At 45.8% G+C, this 19,346-nt stretch overlaps 1 protein-coding gene across 1 annotated transcript in view; it reads left to right on the forward strand.

Annotated features, from left to right (window-relative positions):
* Window positions 1–18,965, forward strand: part of LOC149435793 (rab GTPase-activating protein 1) — a 107,639-nt gene extending 88,674 nt beyond the window's left edge. Inside the window, exons 10-13 of the mRNA XM_089662429.1 lie at window positions 2,365–2,448; window positions 5,552–5,623; window positions 8,823–9,023; window positions 11,741–18,965. Coding sequence (XP_089518555.1) covers window positions 2,365–2,448; window positions 5,552–5,623; window positions 8,823–9,023; window positions 11,741–11,863 — 480 coding nt within the window. The 3' untranslated portion in view covers window positions 11,864–18,965. The remainder of the gene's footprint in view (window positions 1–2,364; window positions 2,449–5,551; window positions 5,624–8,822; window positions 9,024–11,740) is intronic.
* Window positions 18,966–19,346: the final 381 nt, after the last annotated feature.

Below are 19,346 nucleotides of genomic sequence, written 5' to 3' on the forward strand. Positions count from 1 at the left end.
ATGATGGGGCACTATTCCTCCCACTGATACCAATGATGGGGTACTATTCCTCCCACTGATACCAATGATGGGGTACTATTCCTCCCACTGATACCAATGATGGGGTACTATTCCTCCCACTGACACCAATGATGGGGTGCTATTCCTCCCACTGATACCAATGATGGAGCACTATTCCTCCCACTGACACCAATGATGGGGCACTATTCCTCCCACTGACACCAATGATGGGGCACTATTCCTCCCACTGACACCAATGATGGGACACTATTTCGCTCCATCAGACACACTTGGGGGGAAATGTCTGTGCGTCTTATAGAGCGGCCGGCCCAGTATTCCCACCGCTGTTGTATGTCCGCAGTCTCTGAACAAATGCGGACACCCCTGTTTAAAAAGTTTGAGGACCCCTGATCTATACCATAGTTTGTAGACGTTATAACGTTTATGCCAACCAATCAAAATACTCTTATTGGGATTTTTTTTAACAGACGTGAAGCAGAATACATTTTGGCTAAAACCTATGAAGAAGTGTGATTTTTTTTTTCAATTGGATATGTTTTATAGCAGAATTGTTTTTTGCTTTTTAAAACTGTCCATCTTTTTTTGTTTATATATTAAAAAATTTTTAAAAACTCAGTGGTGATCAAATACCACCAAAAAAAGTCTGTGTGAATTTTTTTTTTTTTAGAAATTTCATTTGGGCACAGCGTTGCATGACCACGCAATTACCAGTTAAAAGTATCACAATGCCGAATTGCATAAAAAAAAAGGCCTGGCCATGAAGGGTGTAAAACCTTCCGTGGTTATACACAGTAGCCATGAGTTTGTGGACTCCTGACCATCACAACTACAGTATATGAGCTTGTCAAACATCCCATTCCAACACCATGGCTATTAATATGGGGTTGTCCCGCCCTTTGTGACTATAATAGCCTCCACTCTTCTGGGAAGACTTTCCACGCGATCTCTGTGGGAATTTGTGCCCGTTTGTGAGGTCAGGAACTGGTTCATATTTTGAGTACCAAACTGAATAGACCTGGTTCAAAACTGGCATTCCAATTCAAAATTGCACATTATTATTATATTTGCTGTAGGCACTGAGTATGGGTAAGAAGACCTGCCTCACATGTTGGGCCTCACGTTGGGCACCAAAAAAAAAAAAGACCTGGCTTACAATCAGCCTTCCAATTCATCCCAAAGGAGTTTAGTAGGGTTGGGGTTAGGGCTCTATCCAGGACACTCGAGTTCCTCCACACCAAGCTGGTCAAACCATGTCTTTATGGAGCTGGCTTTGTACACAGGGGACAGTCATGGTGGAACAGAAAAGGGTCTTCACCAAACTGTTACCACAATGCTGGAAGAGCACAATTGTCTACGATGTCTTTGTATGATGGAGTATTAAGGCAACTTTTCAGTAGGGTTGAGGTCAAGGCTATGTGCAGGACACGTAAGTTCCTCCACACCAAACTGGTCAAACCATGTCTTTATGGAGCTGGCCTTGTACACAGGGGACAGTCATGGTGGAACAGAAAAGGGTCTTCACCAAACTGTTACCACAACTTTGGAAGAGCACAATTGTCAATGTTGTCTTTGTAGGATGGAGTATTAGGACAACTTTTCAGTAGGGTTGAGGTCAGGGCTATGTGCAGGACACGTAAGTTCCTCCACGCCAAGCTGGTCAAACCATGTCTTTATGGAGCTGGCTTTGTACACAGTGGACAGTCATGGTGGAACAGAAAAGGGTCTTCACCAAACTGTTACCACAATGCTGGAAGAGCACAATTGTCTACGATGTCTTTGTATGATGGAGTATTAAGGCAACTTTTAAGTAGGGTTGGGGTCAGGGCTATGTGCAGGACACGTAAGTTCCTCCACGCCAAGCTGGTCAAACCATGTCTTTATGGAGCTGGCTTTGTACACAGGGGACAGTCATGGTGGAACAGAAAAGGGTCTTCACCAAACTGTTACCACAATGCTGGAAGAGCACAATTGTCTACGATGTCTTTGTATGATGGAGTATTAAGGCAACTTTTAAGTAGGGTTGGGGTCAGGGCTCTATCAAGGACATGCAAGTTCCTTCACACCAAACTGGTCAAACCATGACTTTATGGAGCTGGCTTTGTGCACAGGGGACAGTCATGGTAGAACAGAAAAGGGTCTTCACCAAACTGTTACCACAACGTTGGAAGAGCACAATTGTCTACAATGTCTTTGTATGATGGAGTATTATGGGGACCCTTCACTGGAGACACCAGAACTCCATCATTTGGAGGTGGGTCCACCTAAAAAGAATGGTTTGATATGCATGTATGATGCATCAGTTGTGGTATTCCTCTAATATATATCCTTTGCAATGTTCTACAGCTAAAGGAAATGTGCCGCAGAGAACTTGATAAGGCAGAGTCTGAAATAAAGAAGAACAGTTCCATCATTGGAGACTACAAACAGGTATTCCGACTTTTGATATTCTGAGCTACTATATATAATTTACAGCACTGCGCGCTCCCAGCACAATGACCGGAGTGTCACTGAGAGCCCCGTGTCTCGTTCTAACAACCGGGACCCCCTATACCGGGTCACATGATTGCTGTGATAGCCTCTGATTGGCTACCACAGTTATCACTCACTGTGCAGCCTGGCCCCCTTGGTTTTTTTTTTCTCTCAAACCTGCACGAAGCCCCATAGCAAATAGCTTGGTATTGGGACTCACTCGGGGGGGGGGGGGGGGGGGGGGAGCTGAGCGTGCTGGTGAATATATATATATACACTTGTGTTCAAAATAATAGCAGTCAGACATCACTAACCGGATCAATCACTGTTTTTGGTGGAAATTATATTTCTACATGGCAAATAATTTCCTAGCAGGTGTAGTAGAGTAATAGAAATCCAACAGACCCAACAGTCATGACATGCATGCTGCTGATTCTGTGTCATTGAATCACTCATTGAAAGGGGCGTGTTCAAAATAATAGCAGTGTGGAGTTCTGTTAGTGAGGTCATTCATTCTTTGAGAAACAGGTGGCAATTATTGCCCTTATTTAAGGAAGGAAGGCAGCAAATGTTGTACATTCTGGTTACAGTGCATTTCTCTCTGAAATTCTGAGGAAAATGGGTCGTTCCAGACATTGTTCAGAAGAAAAAAGTTAAAAAGTTGATTGGAGGGGAAAACATATAAAGAAGTGCAGAAAATGATCGGCTGCTCAGCTAAAATGATCGCAAATGCTGTAAAATGGCAACCAAAACCTGAAAGACGGAAGAAAGCGAAAAACTACCATTGGAATGGATAGAAGAATAGCCAAAATGGCGCGGACTCAGCCAACAATCAGCTCCAGGAAGATGAAAGGTGTGACGTTCCCTGTGAGGACTGTTACAATTAGAAGACGCCTATGTGAAGCCAAGCTATCTGCAAGAAGTCCCCGCAAAGTCCCACTGTTGGGAAAAAGACGTGTGCTGAAGAGGTTACAATCTGCCAAAGAGCACATTGACTGGCCTAAAGAGAAATGGCGCAACATTTTGTGGACTGATGAAAGTAAGATTGTTCTTTTTGGGTCTAGTGGGCGGAGACAGTTTGTCAGATGACCCCCAAACACTGAATTCAAGCCACAGTACACTGTGAAGACAGTGAAGCATGGTGGTGCAAGCATCATGACATGGGGATGTTTCTCATACTACGGTGTTGGGCCTATTTATCGCATACCAGGGATCATGGATCAGTTTGAATACATCAGAATACTTGAAGAGGTCATGCTGCCTTATGCTGAAGAGGAAATGCCCTTGAAATGGGTGTTCCAACAAGACAACGACCCCAAACACACCAGTAAACGTGCAACATCTTGGTTCCAGACCAACAAGATTGACGTTATGGAGTGGCCAGCCCAATCCCCGGATTTTAATCCAATAGAAAACTTGTGGGATGACATCAAAAATGCCGTTTCTGAGGGAAAACCAAGAAATAGAGAAGAACTGTGGAATGTGGTCCAATCATCCTGGGCTGGAATACCTGATCACAGGGGCCAGAAGTTGGGTGACTCCATGCAACACAGATGTACAGCAGTTCTCAGAAACAGTGCGACTACAACCAAATATTCATGAAGTCATTCAAAGGAAAGCAAAATCTTCAAACATTTCTCAGTTTATATAGTGAATGTTGGAGTTTGTAAAGAAGAATACAAACACTGCTATGTTTTTGAACCGTCTAATATTCACTTTTCTTCCATTTTTTTAGAGGAACAACACAAATTTGATGTATTTTTCTTCATGTTTTGATTTGGAATAGAATGTGTCGTGTTCCCAATGCATTTGTGTGGATGGAAATAAAAGCTATTAGAAGGATTTTCAGCTTTATTCACTTTTTTCAACAGACTGCTATTACTTGAACACAACTGTATATATATATTTATTTATTTAATTGTACGATCTAAGGCCCCTAACTCGCATTTACATACTAGGGCCAGTTTAGACAGGATCCAAGTAACGTACCAGTATATCTTTGGAGTGTGAGCGGAAACTGTAGTACCTGCAGGAAACCCACACAGCCACAGGGAGAACTTGCATGGTCGATGCCGTGGTTGGGATTCGAACCTACAATGTTTGTGCTGTCAGGCGGGAGTGCTAACCCTTACACTCCCTAACTGGTAAGGGCCCTAACCAGGGCCAATTTAGACAGGATCCAATTAACCTACCAGTATGTCTTTGGAGTGTGGGAGGAAACTGGAGTACCTGGAGGAAACACCCAATCAGCCACAGGGAGAACATGCGAACTCCAGACAGGTGGTGCAGTGGTTGGGATTTGAACCTACAATGTTTGTGCTGCCAGGTGGGAGTGCTAACCACCTAGCCACTGTGATTCCCTGGAAGGAGTGGGGGTGTTAGCACAAAGGTGTGCTGACAAAGGGGGCACAGAGGAAACCTACGCAGGCACAGGGAGAATATGCGAACTCCAGGCAGGTGGTGCCGTGGTTGGGATTTGAACCTACAATGTTGTTCTGCCAGGTGGGAGTGCTAACCACTTAGCCACTGTGATTCCCTGGAAGGTGTAGGGGTGGGGGGTGTTAGCACAAAGGTGTGCTGACAAAGGGGGCACAGAGGAAACCTACGCAGGCACAGGGAGAATATGCGAACTCCAGGCAGGTGGTGCCGTGGTTGGGATTTGAACCTACAATGTTGTTCTGCCAGGTGGGAGTGCTAACCACCTAGCCACTGTGATTCCCTGGAAGGTGTTGGGGTGGGGTTGTTAGCACAAAGGTGTGCTGACAAAGGGGGCACAGGTGAAGCCCACGCAGGCACAGGGAGAATATGTGAACTCCATGCAGGTGGTACCATGGTTGGGATTTGAACCAACGACCCGAGTGCTGCCAGGCGGAAGTGGTAACCACTCAGCCACTGTGTGAAAAGTAGTTTGCATAGCCTAGGTCAAGCAACCTTGTATATGGGATTGATTATGACGGTGTGGCGCTTCCGTTCCGAATTCCCCGGTTTGTGTCTTAGCCGTCATCTAAATAAACAAACCGGCCACTTTGGTCTCTCAAACCAGCCCTGTGTTTATTTGCAGATATGCTCCCAGCTGAGTGAGCGGCTAGAAAAGCAGCAGACGTCGAACAAAGCTGAAATTGAGAAAATCCGGGTAAGTTGGCCCTCTCCTTGAACCGCGGTACTTTACTGTGATCTTCAGAGGTTTACAGCAGAAATCTGAAAAATGTCCGAGGATCTTCAAGGACACACAGTGCGGCTGAACCACCTACAGGATTTGTCTTCATTTTTAAGATGGTCATTGACCGCATGCGTCCAGAAATTCATTACATCCACAATGCTTTCAGAGATCGTGTCGTGTGAATGCCAGAAGAGGTAAAGCTTCCGAAGAGTGGCACAGTCACATGGTTTGCTTCTTCGGTCCTTTTTTTCGTTTCTCAGATCATTATACAAACCACCTCCCTGCGTCGCAGAGAAGACGGCAAAACATATTCAAATATTTTCTCTTCTCTCTGTGCTCAACAAACCTGAATTTGTTTAACCCCCCCCCCCCGAGGATTTACCCCCCTTCCTGACCAGGCCATATTGTTTGTTACAGCGCTGCAGTACTGACATGCGACGCTGCACCCAAATTAAATTTACGGCCTTTTTTTTCCCCACAAATGGAGCTTTCTTTCGGTGGTATTTGATCCCCTGTGCAGTTTTTAATTTTTTGCACTATAAAAAAAAAAAGACCGGCAATTTTGAGAAAAAAAAACAATGTTTTTGACTGTTTGCTATTAAACACTTCCAGTAAATAAAATTTAAAAAATCAAATTTCGTCATAAATTTAGACCAAAATGTATTCTTTCTTTGCTGAAAAAAAAATCCCAATAAGTGTAAATTAATTGGTTTACATGAATATTATAGCATTTACAAATGGTGGTATAGCTACTGGCATTTTTTTTTTTTTTTGTACTAGTAATGGCGGCACTCAGCGACTTATAGTGGGACTGCGCCGGGCATTCTGACACTGGGGGGAAACTCACTTGGTGTCATTGACATTCCCAGTGACACCAATACAATGATCAGTGCTAATAAAAAGCACTGGCACTGTACTAATGGCACTGGTCAGGAAGGTGTTAACATGTGGGGCGATCAAAGGGTTAAATGTGTGCTGTTTTACTTAGGGTTGTGTCTTCACTGTAAGCACACAGCTTTGCATGCAAATCAGTGTGCAGGAGCTGACAGGGCAGAGAACTGTTTTGTTTACAAACAGTTATCCCCCTCACCCCAGCCCATAAACACCCCCCCCCCCCCCCACCCCAGAAATGCTCGGCAATCACTGGGTGCCGGTGAGTAATCAACTGCCGGGACCCTGTGATTGAAAGCTGAGGCCGCAAATGGAGGTGCCTCGTGCTCGCCCCTACCCGGAAATGCAAAATCATGTGTATACACGGACATGACACAAGAGGTGATCAGAGACTGCAGACATGACACGAGATAATTAGAGACTGCTGACATGACAGAAGAGGTGACCAGAGAATGCAGACATGACACAAGAGGTGACCAGAGAATGCAGACATGACACAGGAAATGATCAGAGACTGCAGACATGACACGAGGTGATCAGAGACTGCAGACATGACACAAGAGGTGACCAGAGAATGCAGACATGACACAAGAGGTGACCAGAGAATGCAGACATGACACAGGAAATGATCAGAGACTGCAGACATGACACGAGGTGACCAGAGAATGCAGACATGACACAAGAGGTGACCAGAGAATGCAGACATGACACAGGAAATGATCAGAGACTGCAGACATGACACGAGGTGATCAGAGACTGCAGACATGACACAAGAGGTGACCAGAGAATGCAGACATGACACAAGAGGTGACCAGAGAATGCAGACATGACACAGGAAATGATCAGAGACTGCAGACATGACACGAGGTGACCAGAGAATGCAGACATGACACAAGAGGTGACCAGAGAATGCAGACATGACACAGGAAATGATCAGAGACTGCAGACATGACACGAGGTGATCAGAGACTGCAGACATGACACAAGAGGTGACCAGAGAATGCAGACATGACACAAGAGGTGACCAGAGAATGCAGACATGACACAGGAAATGATCAGAGACTGCAGACATGACACGAGGTGACCAGAGAATGCAGACATGACACAAGAGGTGACCAGAGAATGCAGACATGACACAGGAAATGATCAGAGACTGCAGACATGACACGAGGTGATCAGAGACTGCAGACATGACACAAGAGGTGACCAGAGAATGCAGACATGACACAAGAGGTGACCAGAGAATGCAGACATGACACAGGAAATGATCAGAGACTGCAGACATGACACGAGGTGACCAGAGAATGCAGACATGACACAAGAGGTGACCAGAGAATGCAGACATGACACAGGAAATGATCAGAGACTGCAGACATGACACGAGGTGATCAGAGACTGCAGTCATAACACAAGAGATGATGAGAGACTACAGACATGACACAGTAGATGATCAGAGACTGCAGACATGATACAAGAGGTGATCAGAGACTGCAGACATGATAAAAAAGGTGATCAGAGACTGCAGACATGATAAAAAAGGTGATCAGAGACTGCAGACATGATAAAAAAGGTGATCAGAGACTGCAGACATGAGAAAAGGGATAGTCACAGACTTCAGACATGACACGAGGTGATCAGAGACTGCAGACATGGTACAAGAGATGATCAGAGACTGCAGACATGATACAAGGGATGATCAGAGACTGCAGAAATGATACAAGAGATGATCAGAGACTGCGGACACGATACAAGAGATGATCAGAGACTGCAGACACGAGAAAAGGGATGGTCAGAGACTGCAGACATGACACAAGAGATGGTCAGAGACTGCAGACATGACACAAGAGATGGTCAGAGACTGCAGACATGACACAAGAGATGGTCAGAGACTGCAGACAGGATACAGGAGATGGTCAGAGACTGCAGACAGGATACAGGAGATGGTCAGAGACTGCAGACAGGATACAGGAGATGGTCAGAGACTGCAGACATGATAAAGGAGATGGTCAGAGACTGCAGACAGGATACAGGAGATGATCAGCGACTGCAGACATGATACAAGAGATGGTCAGAGACTGCAGACATGATACAAGAGTTGGTCAGAGACTGCAGACACCACCTTACTGCTCTAACAGTAAAGAACCCCTTATGCAGCTTAAGATTGATCCGCCTCTTGTCTAGTTTAATTGATTGTTTCTCAGCTCACATATATGGATCCAACAGTAAAATGTAAAATTGACACCTCCGTAACCATCTTTTCTCGGCTTCTCTTCCAACACAGCAAAAGGTTGAAGGTTGCGAACGCTGCAGAGAATTCTTCAACACAGAGGGGAGGGTAAAGTTGGTCAGTGCTACCAAGGACAACTCCACCGAGGAGGACACAGATGAAGAGAAGGAGACCCTGAACAACCAACTACGGGAAATGGAGCTTGAACTGGCTCAAACCAAACTTCAGCTGGTGGAGGCCGAGTGTAAAATACAGGTACGTTCTCAGTGAGAGAGGACATAGATGGGCCTCCTGCACCAATCGGAAATCCCCCTTCAAGCATCGAGCGCACCCTGTTGCTGCTTGTTTCTATTGGAATAACATTCAGTCCTTCAGACTTGTCTGTTTATGATGAGTCCGGGGGTCGTTACCTATGGTCCTGGCCACTTGTGGACACCTATCAGATGTTTTGGGTGGCTTTTTTCGTGATGACTGTTCTCCTAATGGCAACGAGGTATGGAGAACACTCGTCCGCCCAGTGCTACGTCATCAGGACTGCCTAACAGCTCTTGCATGGTGGTGCATTGGTTGGTGCACCCTCCATTCCACCAACCTCCAAGAGCTGTTAGGCAGTCTTGATGAACCAGCACGGGGCGGAGGAGTGTTCTCCATATCTCATTGCGTACCAGTATGCTGAAATATCAGTAGAACTATTTTTATAAATATTTGCAAAGGAAATACGAGAGGAGGATCTAAGTTGTGGAAAGCCAAGAAAACACACGGAGGGCGAAGGGAATATTCTCCAGTATTGCCTATGTCCTCCATGCTGCAAAACCGTTTCTCCACAATAGACTTGCCATGCCTTGTTGTACAGTCACCTGCCACTTTTATTAGGTACGCCGGATCAATTGCTCGGTTACACAAATCAGCCAATCACATGGCAGCAACTCAATGCATTTAGGCATCTAGACGTGGTGAAGACCACTTGCTGAAGTTCGAGCATCAGAATGGGGAAGAAAAGAGGATTGAAGTGACTTTGAACGTGGCATGGTTGTTGGTGCCAGACGGGTTGGTCTGAGTATTTAAAAAACTGCTGTTCTACTGAGATTTTCACGCACAACCATCTGTAGGATTTACAGAGAATGGTCCGAAAAAGAGAAAATATCCAGTGAGCAGCAGTTGTGTGGACCAGAATGCCTTGTTGACGTCAGAAGAGAATGAGCAAACTGGTTTGAGATGATAGGCAACAGTAACTCAAATAACCAGTCGTTACAACCAAGGTATGCAGAATACCATCTGTGAAGGCACAACACATCCAACCTTGAAGCAGATGGGCTACAGCAGCAGATGATCACACCCTGTGCCACTACTGTCAGCTAAGAACAGGAAACAGAGGCTACAGTTTACACAGACTCACCAAAATTGAACAATAGAAGATTGGAAAAACGTTGCCTGGTCTGATGAGTCTCTATTTCCTAAGAGATGGACACAACTGCCACTCACTGGGCATTTTCGATCTTTCTGACCATTCTCTGTAAACCCTAGAGATAGTTGTACATGAAAATCCCAGTAGATCAGCAGTTTTTTAAATACTCAGACCAGCCCTTCTGGCAACAAAAACTATGCCACATTCAAAGTCACTTAAATCCCCTTTCTTCCCCATTCTGATGCTCAGTTTGAATTTCGGTAAGTCATCTTCTCCACGTCTAGATGCCTAAATGCATTGAGTTGCTGCCATGTGATTGGCTGATTAGCAATTTGTGTTACCAAGCAATTGAACAGGTGTACCCAATAAAGTGGCCGGTGAGTGTATTTGTCTCTGTGTGGAGGCTGCCATCTTGGTAGATGTAGGGTTTGCTTCCTCGTGCTTCCTCGTGTCACAGCTGCTCCCTTCAGGACTGGTGACCTGATGGGAGAATATTCAAGAAGCAGAGGTTGAGGAGTCCACAGAATGAATTCCTTTGCAAAGGGCGGAAGGAATACTCACCAGTACTGTCTATAGTCTCCCTGCAGCTAAACATTTTCCACACAATAGACTTCCTAAGCCATGTTGTGCATTTTCTCTCTGTGTGGAGGCAGCCATCTTGGTAGATGTAGGGTTTGCTTCCTCGTGTCACAGCAGCTCCCTTCAGGACGGGTGACCTGATGGGGGAATATCAAGAAGCAGAGGTTGAGGAGTCCACAGAATGAATTCCTTTGCAAATGGAAAAAGGAATACTCGCCAGCGTTTTCTATGGTCTCCCTGCAGCCAAACGTTTTCCACACAATAGACTTACAAACAAGGGCATATTTACCACAAAGCACTTGCCTAGGGCAGCATTTTTCAGGGGGGCAGCACCTCCCCCCAGAAGAAGGGATGAAAGAAGGGATACACACACCATGGGAAATAGGTGGGATCTGAGAGAGGCTGCGGGCTGCTTAATTGTGTATGTAGAGCCTGATTCTCATTCACGGGGATGTCTGGAGCTGTGAAGATGAGTATCTTCCTCTCTATAGCCGGAGGTGGTGTTGTTGGTCAATGTCGGGCTCTCTCTGCGGGAAGGGGAAGGGGGAGGGAGGTGGTGGGTCGGTGTCTGTAGGGGCAGACAATTTTTGTGTTGCCTAGGGCAGCACAAAACCTAAATACACCACTGTTTACCAAGCCTTGTTGTGCATTTTCTCTCCGTGTGGAGGCAGCTATCTAGGTAGATGAAGGGTTTGCTACCTCGTGTCACAGCTGCTCCCTGATGAACAGTGACCTGATAAGGGAATATTAAAGAAGCAGAGGTTGAGGAGTCCACAGGATGAATGAAGCAGAAGCAGGGAGATCCTTTCACTGCAGGTCCACAGTTACAGCTTTCTCTCCAGCAAGGAGAACAGCAGCACAGGAGTGACAACTCAAAATTTCACTTCAACTCTTGAGACTAGAAGTCAGAGGCTACATCCGTATTCAGCCCATTCAACAAACTGACCTCTCTTCTTTTAAGGATACCCTTTATGCATTTCTTTTTCAGGATCTGGAGCATCATCTTGGCCTCGCCCTAAATGAAGTTCAAGCAGCAAAGAAGACCTGGTTCAACAGGACCATCAGCTCCATAAAAACAGCAACTGGAGTACAAGGGAAAGAGACCTCTTAACAGCCTGACTCTTGTGTAAAAAAAAAAATAATTGTCTTTATGAAAACATGATACCTTCTGTTGCCTTCCTTGGCCAGATATTTTGGTTTGCTCTACATGTAAGAGGACCAGGAGTGCAGCATGACAGGATGGTAGTTGGTCAATGCTTGCCAGTCACTTGTACGATTAAGCACCTCTGGCCCTTGCCAACATACTTCCACAGTCCTCGTAAAACTGACACTAAGTGAAATTAGGCAGGTGGAGACCGTACCCTTGGCCGCGTGATCGTTTCCTTCAGCCCGCCACGATGTGCTTGATACCATAGAGTTTCCATTTTACCCTTTTATTAATGATCGTTGTCAGGAAACATTTTTTTCAAAGCAAGGGTATGTATTGAGGTTCTGCTTGTACGCGAGTACCTAAATGGGAAATCAAGGGACACAGCTCTGCGTATCTAGCAGAATCCTAGTTGGCAGTTGCTTGGTTACATTATTGTACTTTCACTTCAATGGCTAGCTCCTTAAGTACGTATCCCACTTAGGATTACGGTTGATTCGTTTCAGAACGCTGCCATACATGTTTTTTGTTTTTTTTTTACATCATGAGGTCATAACCTGAGGATCCCTAAACTTATCCATGAACTTTGTGCTATTAACTCCTTTAGCATGGAGGATGGTTCAATGCAAGGTCTTCTTAAGGGAAGGCTGGATCCTAATACTACTGAGATAAACAGATTGCCTCCTTATAATACGAGGCCCATGGGCCAGGCTAGTTATTTCTACGGTAGAACGTTTGTAAGACAACAAAAAAAAAAAAAAAGCGAAGGGGTACGTACTGGTTTCAATGCAGCGCAGAGGTCTCTGACCTATGTGCACTTGGGAAGAGTAATCATCACGCAACAAAGGGGCCTTTCTTTGCAGCCTCGTGTTTTGGAGCGGTTGACTGTTACCTTTATACTCTGTCATATCGAGAGATCCAATAATACAGTCTTTTGTTGTCTTTTTTCAGTTCTATATTAGCAGATGGGGATTTGCAGCCACCAAGTACTTTTACTAATCTGTGTGGAGTCTATCACAGCAACCCTTTGTGGAGATAATCCACAGATACTGTAACAGTCATCGAGAATCGTGCAAATGTTCAGATATCGCCTGCGTTCCTCTTATCTGCGGGCTCATCGCAGCACTGAAAGGAGCTTTGTGCACTTCTCTCTGATTACCGTTGGTTTCGAGCACTCGTCGCTTGTCTTTCTGACATTTGATGTCCATTTATGTCTCACGTGTCACACCTACTGTTGTAGCTTTTTTTTTTATATAAAAACTAAGTTAACCTGTTAACTTCTTGGGGCTCTTTTTGGTAATCTATAGTGCCAAGAGCAATGGAGCATAGTAACTCAAAGAATCAAGAGATCATATGCCTGTGGAGGTTCTCATTTGTCCAGGTCATGATGTAGCTTGTAGTAGTTGGTGACATTCTGCTGGAGTTGCCTGTGGAGGTTCTCGTTTATCCAGTTCATGGTATAGCTCTCAGACTTAATCTGTAATGCTGAAGGCATCTCATTGCTCAACCAAGTAGCTTGCTAAGTTCTACCCCAGCATTTAGGTCCACATGGTTAATTTGGTCACCTTAAGCCAGCCATTCTCACCCGGGGTTCCGTGGAACCCTAGCGTTCCTCTTGGGGGACTAGGGGCTCCTTGAGCTGTAGCTAAATGAACTCCCATCTGATGGTGCATGCATAGTTGCAGGTTAAACACCATTTGGCAGAGTCGGTGTGACTGCAAGGGTTTCATTCTGGCCATTCTCAAGCAGGGGTCCAAGGAACTGTAGGGTTTCTCCAGGGGTGGCTAAGGGTTCTTTGAGCTATGGCTAACTGGCCTCTCATCTGATGGTGCCTGCATAGTTCCAGGTCCAACACCATTTCGCAGAGCCATTAGTATGACTACAAGGGTTTCATTCTGACCATTACCAACCAGGGGTGCAAGGAATCATAGGGTTTCTCTAGAGGCAGCTAGTGGTTCCTTGAACTGTGGCTAACTGACCTCCCCTCTGATATTGCTTGCATAGTTCTAGATCCAACACCACTTGGCAGAACCAGTGGTATGACTGCAAGGGTTTCATTCCTGCCACCACTGTAAGGGGAGCATTCTTCCCATATACCACCACCAATGTAAGGGGCAGTTTCCCAGTGGCCCCCGATGGACTAATTTTAAGAGAAAAGCTGCCTTAAGCCATTCAGCATGGAATGTGTCAAGGCAGATGTTGATTGTTCAAGAAGATGGTGGAAGGCTGTGCAAGTTTCTGAAATCTGCCTTTTCTAGTTACATAACCCAACCACCATGCTGCCACGAAGACTGAGACATATATTATTTGTCAGGATTACATTGCTGAAGGGGCTAAACCAAATTGCTAGAGTAGAGAAGGGGGTATAAGAGACACCACACTCCATTAGCTTAGCACGTTGAGAGGAACGGCCTCAGCCTTGAACTCAGTCATGTCCCTCTGATGCATTTCGCCCCACCCAATGGGGCTTAGTCATAGAGGTTCTAGAGTAAAGATCTTAAATCAGCATTGGGACAGATGACTTTGAAGGCCTCCATCCCTTTTTAGGGATAATTGTTCTAATTTGGTTTACATGGCCCCTTTACTTCCATCTCTCTAAGGATGATTGCTCTGATTTGGCTTAGATAGCCCCTTTACGCCTCTCACAAATGACTTGTCCTCTAGGTCCAAAAAGCGCATTGTCCTCAAAAGAATGTCCCTTTTTCTTAAGGAGACCTAGTCACCAGGCATTTCCGCAACAACCTTCCAAGATTTTATTTACTCGTAGAAGCTCCCCTTGTGTCTACATTCAAAAGCCACTGGGTGCCGCCATCATGGATGTGATGTCATCAGACTCTTTAGAATTCTCCTGCACACCTTCCCCAGCTGCTACAAAAAAAGGGTTATGAGTGGTGGAGGGATTAGGCCAACATAGACTGTAATACATCTCCCAGTTCTTCACGGAAGGAGGAGGTGCTAGGAAATGGACTCTTTGATTGGTGACAGGGTCTCTTTAAAGTGTAGGATGACTGCTGAGTTCTGACCCACAGAGTCACCCTTCCATGTTGGATTTCGCGTTTGTTGTGTTGCTAATCTGTAGCTGGCACTCATTAGAACTGAGGAAGCTACTTGAATGAGCAGCAAAACATCGTCAACCTTACCCAACAAGTCCAGTTGGCTGTAACCAACTTTTCCAACTAAAGCGAGAAATCCGTTTTAATTCATCCTCTCTAAGCTGAAAGGAAATGTTTTTGTTAGTCAGAATTCGGCTTTGGAAAGCTGAAAAGAAAGGATAGTCTGGTGAAAGCCAACCCTCGGGCACTATGGATTTGCTGTGTATTATTGTCCTTTACACTGCTGTTGGGTAAAGCCCATTCTTTTGGCCTTCAAAGGGCCAGCCATTCATTGAATAGCAGTTCACTGGATTCCGCAAATGGAGCAGTGGATGGCCTGAGTACAAGGCGATCAGCTGCAGTGAAATGCCGGAATCCAGAAGACGAAGGCTCATTGTCCATTTTTTTTTAGCAGTTTTGGGAATAATGGTTTAAAGCTGAACTCCGAGCAGATATCAAAAAACAAATGAACGCAGCTTTGTAATTATTAATACATTAAATTATGTTTTGTAACAGGAAACGTGAACATTCTCCTTTGCAGTGAGGCTCCCCCTGGACTGCATTAGGTCTAGGGGCCGTAAAAAGCACTCCCATAATCCTCTGCTCCCCCAGCAGACTGTGTTGGAACATCTCTTGATGGCCTCACCTTCTTGTATTGGTCTTGATGACATCAGGATCTTAGACTGCTGGAGCATGGGGGAGAAGAAGCTGCAAGGACCGGTCTATCACCGTGAAGAAAGTCTACTTATCACACAGTGGGACAGTGCCGGGACAAGGTCACCAAGAGCCCAGGGTGAACATGTGTGTTTGCCCCCCCCCCCCCCCCCAAGATGTATGAGCATTATGTGTCATCAAAATTCCCCTCCCCCCCCTCTCAAAAAAAAATCGAGCACTAATCTGCATGTTTATCCCCTAAGCAAAATTCCCCCCTTCCTATTGAAATCCCCCCATCCCAGAATAATCTTTGACACCCCCCCGCTCAAATTCTCTCTGTCCCCATATGCCGCTAAAAAAATTTCCCCCCTCCTAGCACAAATCCTCTACCTCTCAATTTTCATCTCTGAGCACAAATTCCCCTCCAATTCTCCATCCTAGCACGAATCCCCCCCCCCCCAAAGTTCTCCTACCACAAATATCCCCCAATCATCCCTACTAGCACAAATTCCGCTCCCCCAAAGTTCTCCTCCTACCACAAATACCTCCCAATCATCCCTACTAGCACAAATCCCCCCTCCCCCGATTCCCCATCCTAGCCCAAATTCCCCAACCCCCCCCCCCCCAAAGTTCTCCTCCTACCACAAATACCTCCCAATCATCCCTACTAGCACAAATCCCCCCTCCCCCGATTCCCCATCCTAGCACGAATTCCCCCCCCCCCCCAAAGTTCTCCTCCTACCACAAATACCCCCCAATCATCCCTACTATCACAAATCCTCCCCCCCAAAATAAAAATTCCTCTTCTAGCACAGATCCTTTCACCCCCTCTTCCATATTACCTTTTCTAGCACAAATCACCACTCCTTGCACACGTCCCAAAAAATTCCCTCCTATAACCATTGTTACCCACTGCCGGCCCCCAAATTCCTCCTCCCAACACAGATTCCCTCCCCTCTATCTCCATGTGGTACCCCTCTAGTCTCTGACAATCTGCTGTACCATGACCATGGTCTCTGACCATCTCTTGTTTTATGTCCAGAGTCTCAGACCATCTCTTGTATCATGCCCATAGTCTTTGACTATATCCTGTTGTGTGTCTGCTGTCTGATTTTTATGTGTGGCCCTTTGGTGATGTCAGGGGTCACATGTGAGGCTCTCCATATCAAGAGAGCTGGCCACCACTGCCCTAGGCCTAAACGAACACTTAACTCTTGCCGTGTGGGAGCAGCCCCACTGCAAAGGAGAATTTTCAAGTTTCCTGAAGTCTTGCTTTAAATTCAAGCAATGAAAGTACCTACCTTTGACCTAGTAGCTGCCTCTCTACAGCACAACTGGAGTGTAAAAGGAAACAGCAGCACAAGCAGCCAGTCATGTGTTGGCAAGGAGCATGCTGATAGAAGGAGAGAGCAGAGAAATTACTCCTCACTGCGCTGCTTCTCCTTTCACCGCCCTGCTTCTCCTTTCACCGCCCTGCTTCTCCTTTCACCGCCCTCCTTCTCCTTTCACCACCCTCCTTCTCCTTTCACCACCCTCCTTCTCCTTTCACCACCCTCCTTCTTCTTTCACCACCCTTTTTCTCCTTTCACCACCCTCCTTCTCCTTTCAGTTCCCTGCTTCTCCTTTCAGTTCCCTGCTTCTCCTTTCACCTCCCTGCTTCTCCTTTCACCGTCCTGCCTCTCCTTTCTCCGCCCTGCCTCTCTCTTTCACCGCCCTGCGTCTCCTTTAATCGCCCTGCCTCTCCTTTCTCCGCCCTGCCTCTCCTTTCACCACCCTGCGTCTCTGTTCACCACCCTGCGTCTCTGTTCACCACCCTGCGTCTCCTTTTACCGCCCTGTGTCTCCGTTCACCGCCCTGCGTCTCCTTTTACCGCCCTGCGTCTCCTTTCACCGCCCTGCTTCTCTTTTCACCTCCCTGCTTCTCCTTTCACCGCCCTGCTTCTCCTTTCACCTCCCTGCTTCTCCTTTCACCTCCCTGCTTCTCCTTTCACCTCCCTGCTTCTCCTTTCACCGTCCTGCCTCTCCTTTCTCCGCCCTGCCTCTCTCTTTCACCGCCCTGCGTCTCCTTTAATCGCCCTGCCTCTCCTTTCTCCGCCCTGCCTCTCCTTTCACCACCCTGCGTCTCTGTTCACCACCCTGCGTCTCTGTTCACCACCCTGCGTCTCCTTTTACCGCCCTGCGTCTCCGTTCACCGCCCTGCGTCTCCTTTCACCGCCCTGCGTCTCCTTTCACAGCCCTGCGTCTCCTTTCACCGCCCTGCTTCTCTTTTCACCTCCCTGCTTCTCCTTTCACCGCCCTGCTTCTCCTTTCACCTCCCTGTTTCTCCTTTCACCTGCCTGCTTCTCCTTTCACCTGCCTGCTTCTCCTTTCACCGCCCTGCTTCTCCTTTCACCTCCCTGCTTCTCCTTTCACCTCCCTGCTTCTCCTTTCACCTCCCTGCTTCTCCTTTCACCGCCCTGCTTCTCCTTTCACCTCCCTGCTTCTCCTTTCACCTCCCTGCTTCTCCTTTCACCGCCCTGCTTCTCCTTTCACTGCCCTGCTTCTCCTTTCACCTCCTATTCACAGGCTGGGGGTGGCCTAGTACAACCTGTGCTCAGAGGATGTAGGTTAAATGATTCCAGCAATTAGACTGAGGACATCTAGCAGCAGAAAAAGTTACTTCGGGGGAAATCTCTCAACTGTGCATTCATTTGGCAGATTTTTTTTTTAGCCGGAGTTCTGCTTTAATCGTTTACCTTTTCTTGGCTTACCCGCCTCTTTTAGGGCTAGTCTATGGCAGTGTGGGGGGGGGGTCTGCACTTTAGGTGCTAAACACAAAGCACTTGTCATTCCTTTGAATTTACATTGTTATGTAGAAGTCAGCTTACAGAATGGCAGTTTTGCACCTTTGTACCTTTTTTTTGTTTCTTTTTTTTTTTTTTCTTTAATTTATACTTGTATGTGTTTTACTGGCGTCTGTTGCATCGGTTGATGAAAGTCGTATGAAGTGTATGCGGGTTACACTAAAAGGCACTGGTTTGTGTATATATATAAAAGTTTGGTTTATTTTGTATATCTATTTTTTTCTTAGTTTCAGTACTAATGCTAGTTACTGTAAAAGTTCTATAAAAAAAAAAAAAAAAAAATAACATGAACCGCTAAAGATCTTCTCCACATAACCCGCTACCATCGTCTTCTATTGTTTTCAAAAAAAAAAAAAAAAAAAAACAGATTATACTGTTCTTACTTCAAAAAAGTGTGCAAGTAGTGCTGGTGTAGGTACAGTGTGTATACTCGATTTAACGAAAAATATATGAAATATTATTAAATTAGAGAACCCGATTTTCTGATTTATTGTTTGCGGTGCCCGGTCGTTTGGATAATGACGCTTCTCGCCTGCGTATTCGTCGGACCGGAAAGAGATGTGTGGGGTGATATATAATACCAAGCAAAGGTAAGATTGTTTTGTTTTTTTTTGGTCAATAAAGTTTTATTAAAATTATACAAAAGTGTAAAAACAAGTTGTGGTACAATGCCAAAAAAAGTTGGCCTGTCTGCCCCCCTCCCCCCCCCCCCCCCCAAGCCTGCCCGAATTTATATGATGTTGCCCACAAAGAAAAATATTATTTGAAATATATTTTAAAAATATTCTTCGCAAATATATTGACATATATTTGAAATACTGCAATTTTGGCCGTATTCAATAAATATATACATATACAG

The sequence above is a fragment of the Staurois parvus genome, unplaced genomic scaffold (assembly GCF_062004578.1).
Source record: "Staurois parvus isolate SC_StPar_1 unplaced genomic scaffold, SC_StPar_1.0 ptg001475l, whole genome shotgun sequence".
NCBI lineage: Eukaryota > Metazoa > Chordata > Amphibia > Anura > Ranidae > Staurois > Staurois parvus.